The sequence below is a fragment of the Coccinella septempunctata genome, chromosome 9 (genome assembly GCF_907165205.1).
Source record: "Coccinella septempunctata chromosome 9, icCocSept1.1, whole genome shotgun sequence".
In the NCBI taxonomy this organism is placed as follows: Eukaryota; Metazoa; Arthropoda; class Insecta; order Coleoptera; family Coccinellidae; genus Coccinella; species Coccinella septempunctata.
This window is the reverse complement of record NC_058197.1, coordinates 257794-263206: the sequence shown is the minus strand read 5'-3', so window position 1 is coordinate 263206 and position 5413 is coordinate 257794. Positions and strand designations below refer to the sequence as shown.

General features: G+C 36.8%; 1 protein-coding gene across 1 annotated transcript; it reads right to left on the bottom strand.

The window, feature by feature from the left end:
• Window positions 1-1008: 1008 nt before the first annotated feature.
• LOC123320556 lies at window positions 1009-1876 on the bottom strand. The gene is made up of 2 exons (XM_044907905.1): window positions 1346-1876; window positions 1009-1239 (listed from the first exon to the last, which is right to left on the bottom strand). The coding sequence occupies exons 1-2, from the start codon at window positions 1874-1876 to the stop codon at window positions 1009-1011; spliced, it is 762 nt and encodes a 253-aa protein (XP_044763840.1).
• Between the last annotated feature and the right edge of the window lie 3537 nt (window positions 1877-5413).

The following is a 5413-nucleotide window of genomic DNA, read 5'->3' as shown; positions in this document are numbered from 1 at the left end:
ACTGCCTTAACTAGTGTATACTTCACCTAAAATCTGACGGTCTCCTCCGGAATCACCCTGTATATGTAATTCCGACTTATTTCAGTACTTCTCCATTTTAAAGTAATGGTTTGGGTGGTATTATGATCTGACATATGGTTTGGAAATGTCCCCGCTTCATATTCTGTATAATTCGTCAAGATGTTATCGATACAAGTTTTTGTAGTTGCTGTAATTCTTGTAGGTTCCATAATCGTTGGAGTTACACCATATGAGTACAAGAGTTGCTTGAATATTTGTGTATTGCTGTGATTTTGATTCAGCATGTTTATGTTGAAATCACCCGTTATAATAATTCTCTTGTTTCCACTCAAAACATTTAATATTTTTTCAAGTGTATCGAAAAAAATGTCTGCTTCACCTGATGGCCGATAAATTGCTAATACTAAAGATGCTTCTGTACCTAAGATAATTTCAATTGCTGATATTTCCACTACCATCTTAATTGACATCCTCATTATATCCTCTCTCACCTTAAATCTGATATCATTTTTGACATAAATAGCACTACCACCATGTTCATTTTTGTTTCGACAAAATGCAGTTGCTAGTCTAAAATTTGGTATAGCATAATTTCTTAACTGATCATAAGTTTTCCAGTGCTCTGTTAAGCACAGAACACCCAGTTTTTTCCTATCTTTTGTCATCAACTCCAGTTGATCTCTGGCATTTCCTATTGATTGTAAATTTTGATGGATTATTTCCAATTCATGTTGTACTTTTATATCTAATTTTTTAGGTTTGTTTGCTCCAAAAAATGATGTCCTCTTCTGAAGTCAAAACGACTAAAGGCTATCCCTGAGGGCCATAATGCTGCATCATAGATTTTATCCTTATGCTCGAAGTTTACACCTATTATAAAACATTTATTGTCTTTCCTGGGAATTTTCAAAGACACTTCCTTAACATAGATTGTAGATATTTCCACTTCAAGTTTCTCCTGTATGTAGTCCTTTATTGTTTCACTTTCTACATCATCCTTAATTCTTGAAAGAAATATCCCATAAACGGGATGATTCCGTCGAGTTCCGGGAGGTGTCCTATGTCCCTCTCCAGGGCAGCTCTCTCCTGTGAGAATCTTGCATACTCGTAGAAGACGTGTTGGGGGCTCTCTTGAGTTCCGCACACGTGGCATTCATCCGTCGCCGTTTTCCCTATTCTAGAAGTGTATGTGCCAAAAGACCCGTGTCCTGTAAGGAACTGCGTGAGGAAATAGCAAGTTCTGCGATGTTGGCAATTTATCCATTCCTGGACATTGACTATAAGCCTTCGAGTCCAGTTTGCCACGGTTCCGCCACTCTCCCACCTTTGTTTCCATTTCCTCAGGGGCCATCGCTCTGTGCCCCTGCAGTCTGCTTCCTATCTTAAAGAGGAAGCATGCTTCCGCTACCATAAGGTCAGCCGGTGGAAAGCCGGCCACTACCTGCACGGCCTCCGCAGGACCGTGCGGTACGCTGAGGCAACGTCTCTGTGCACTGATTATCTTCTTCATGTATTTTCCTTTCTTCAACTCGTCTCTCCAGACTGGCGCCGCATATGTCAATACGCTGTGTACTGTCGCGCTCAGTACTCTCCTCCTAAAATACAGAGGACCCCCTATGTTGGGCAGGAGCCTCCCCATGGTGTCTGCTTTCATAGCCGCTTTTTCAGTGATATACTCCAGATAATTGGCGAGGAAGGGGCCCTTGCTCATCTTCACTCCCAGGTACTTTATCACCTTTGTTGGCTCGATCCTTACTCCGGCAAACCTGGCATAGAAACCTCCCAAATTTCTAGGGCCCTTCACCACGAGCAGCTCTGTCTTTTGTGGGGCTATCTCTAGCCCTCTATGTTTCATCTACCCGCTCGCAAGCTCAACAGTCTCCTCACACTTTCTCTGCAATGGAGGACTTCCATACATGTTTGCCAACCTAGAAAAAGGTCTAAAAGGTCTACCATCAGGGAATGATTGCTTTCTAACGAAACCTACTTCATTCTTTCCGCAATGATCAAATATATTTATGAAATTCTATCGAGCTTTCTAGAGTTGACTGTTAAAAAGAAAAGAAGATTTTCATAACCTCGATTGCTGATTGGTTGACATTTATGTTGGTATCACTACTTCTTGTGACAATCGACATATTTCATTGACAAATGTCATTTTTACGGATAAAGAAGAAAGAAGTGAAAGAGTAATCTGTGACCATCTAAGCCATTTATGGTTATGTTATGTGAAAGTTTTGGTTATGTGTATAATCTTTGCTTGAACGCATTCTTGTTTTCTTGTATTTTGTAAGCTATACTGCTATACAGCACATTGACAACATTAAGCGTTGCTACAAGAATTATTTCTCATATTTGATTTTTACATCGAAATTCACTCTACTAACGAATCAGGTAAGTTAGTTTCCATACTTTCAAGTTAAATAATTTTTCGTCCATTGTGGTTGGGTCCAAATGGTTCTCAGTTTTTTATTTTTTTTTAGAAAATGTCTTCTCTGTGCCCTGAAGATGTCCCTGGTGCAGTCTTACCAGATGATGTGTCACTAGACTCACATTCCGTACTAAAACTACAACGCTGGTTAGAATGCAGAGGGTTGAAAAAAGTAGGAACCAAGGCTGAACTTATTTCAAGGTATGGATTAAAATGCATATTGTTCTATTAGGAAAATTGATGATATTTATTAGGTATTCATAATATTTTGAGTGAGATGAGAAATTCTATTCAAGTAGAATTTTAGCCTGTTGAAAATCACCCATTTTAAGTCAATGCAAGTAATACAAATACATTTTTATTTTCAGAATACAGAACTGTGTGAATGCTAGTAACGAAGGAAATATATTCAGTGGTGTTGATGGAGGAAAATGGTATGATTTAAAAAATAATGCCAAGCCAGGTTCTAGCAGTAATGCTGATGAATCGCTCTTTGAAGGAGTTGTATGGGGAAAGTTTCCAAGTTACAATGTTCCATTGTATTTCAACAAAGGGCATATTTATACATATATTGTTGGTGAGAATGTTGAGAGTGACGACCCAAAGATATTGGAAGTAGCTGACCAGTCAGTCACTACAGTAAAACCATTTAGAAGAGGTCACCAATATGTGAGAAGTGATCACATAAGTGATTTTGAAGATGGGGAAGTTAATAATATGTATTTGTGTAAATGTAAGTGTCTCTCATCCTTCCAGAAGACCTTGCAGTATTCTGTTCGCCTTATTTTGAACAAAACGTCTGGAGCAGTAAGAAAGGCATTTGCGAGTGCGAGCAGTCAGCCCTGGGAAAATGCAGTCATGTGTCTGTGAATATGTTGAAAAACATGGACACACAAAACTATCAGCTACTAGTCAACCCCGCAGATGGGGCCTTGGATCAAAAAAGCGCAACCCAGCAGCAGTTAAATCGGCTGTTTACCCTATAAAGAGGTTTAGATCTGAACGAGCCAATTTTGATCCAAGGACTGAAGGTTATGTGAAAACGTTCAATGAGAACGATTTTGTAACTGATTTACAAAAGGCTGGTGACAATTGCATGTTCCAGTCAATATTTTATATGAAATATGAAGATTTTGATTATAATGATGAAGAAATTGATGTTTTGAAACAGCAGTCAAAACAATTTATGGCAAATTTACATTTAATATTGAAGGAAATCTCAAAAGGTGAGGAACTGGTTGAAATACCTCGAACTTCACCACAAGGATGTGAGGACTGGTTGAAATGGAGGTCATATTTCATCACCTCTTCAAACGCAAAAATTGTGACCACCCAATTAATTAGCAACAGGGCAAAAAAAAATTTCCTATTGAAGAATCTGTGGAGGGAAACCAAAGCAATCACAACTGTGGCTATGGCCAATGGAAAGGCCAATGAGATGGTGGCAAGGCAGGAGTACGCCAAAATTCTGAATGAAAATCAGTCTCTTGTTGAAAAGGGACTGGTGTTAAATGTTAATCATCCATATATGGCCACAAGCCCAGATGGTGTTGTGATGATAGGTAATGAAATCGACCATATAATCGAAATAAAATGTCCAAAGGTATTGGAAGAGTGCAGAGGCATTTACAATTTTGATACGCACTTGTCGAAATCTCAAAGCAATTCTTTTTTTTTTTGGAAAAGAAGAATAATTCAATAAGTGTCAAACGGAAGCACCCATACCTTTATCAAATAATCATGACGTTAGAGATTCTTCAAGTTGATAAATGTATGCTGATTGTTTGGTGTCCAGCAGATATGATGGTCATTCCAATGTTTAGGAGGGACTACCCAGAAGTTGTGAGGGAAATAAAAACAAATGTTAGAAAATTTTATAGCAATATTTATATTCCAGAGGTATTTACGATGAAAGTTATTAGAGATTTAACACCGGTTGATCTTGGGATAATCTAATAAAAATCACACAGAAGGATCATTATAATAAATAAAACAGTGCTTACTTAATTTTTTAGTTTTATTAATGATTTTAAACCTATATCTAATGGCATGCCAAATTCATAATATAACAATATATAAATAAATAAACTTAAATTGCTTAAGAGTTCAAGGGTTGCATTCAGAAACTTAGTCCGAGAGTGTTAGTACGAATATACTTGTAGAGCATACTTCGAAAAAGTAAAAGAGAAAAGTATTGTTAATATATATATATAACTAGCTGGCCCGGCGAACTTTGTTTCGCCTCAGAGATACATAATAGTATATTATTTAACGAGCGGTAATGTAGGTCATAACTCACGCAGATGAAGTTTGCAGCGCGAGCCGTAGGCGAGTGCTGTAATTCATCAAGTGAGTTATGACCATTACCGCAAGTTGAATACTATACTTTATCTACGACTTTAACAATAAATACTAAGATACAAGTACAGAGAAAGAACTTTATTGACAAGTCTCAATAGTGACCTACAACAGTACGATAAAAATTTTAGTTTAAATTTTCGGGCGATAAATTCTGTATGGTAATATTAGCAGCTCGTCTTACTTCTGGAGGTGTACATAATACTTCATCTTCATTATCTGAATTAATTCTTTCGAGCAAAATATTCACAATAATTAGTTATCAACTTAATTTGAAAACGTCAAAATTATTCAAGTGACATTCCTCCCCTCAATATCAATAATGGACTGTTCCCTTTCGGCCAACCGGCTTGTAGAAAAAGCACAGAGCCGGTTCGTAAATCTTTTCTGATTTATTATAGTGAGTTATAGTAGTGAGTTATTATAACTCACGTTGTTTGTTTACAAATACTATTAATTGCTCAAAAGCATTTGAATAATGAATATATAAATTAATAGGAGTAGATAAAGTTGTATTAACTAACCATTGGTATTTTTTCAAGTAGGAGATATATTAGGCGAAATTAAAGTAAATAGATACAAAATATACAAATAATTTAATTA

Excerpts from the sequence above, each read along its gene's own strand:
- LOC123320556 (XM_044907905.1), bottom strand. The coding sequence starts at position 1,876 with ATGAAACATAGAGGGCTAGAGATAGCCCCACAAAAGACAGAGCTGCTC. Across the intron at positions 1,240-1,345 it reads CTGAGGAAATGGAAACAAAG|TTCCTTACAGGACACGGGTC; the intron begins GTGGGAGAGTGG and ends TTCCTCACGCAG.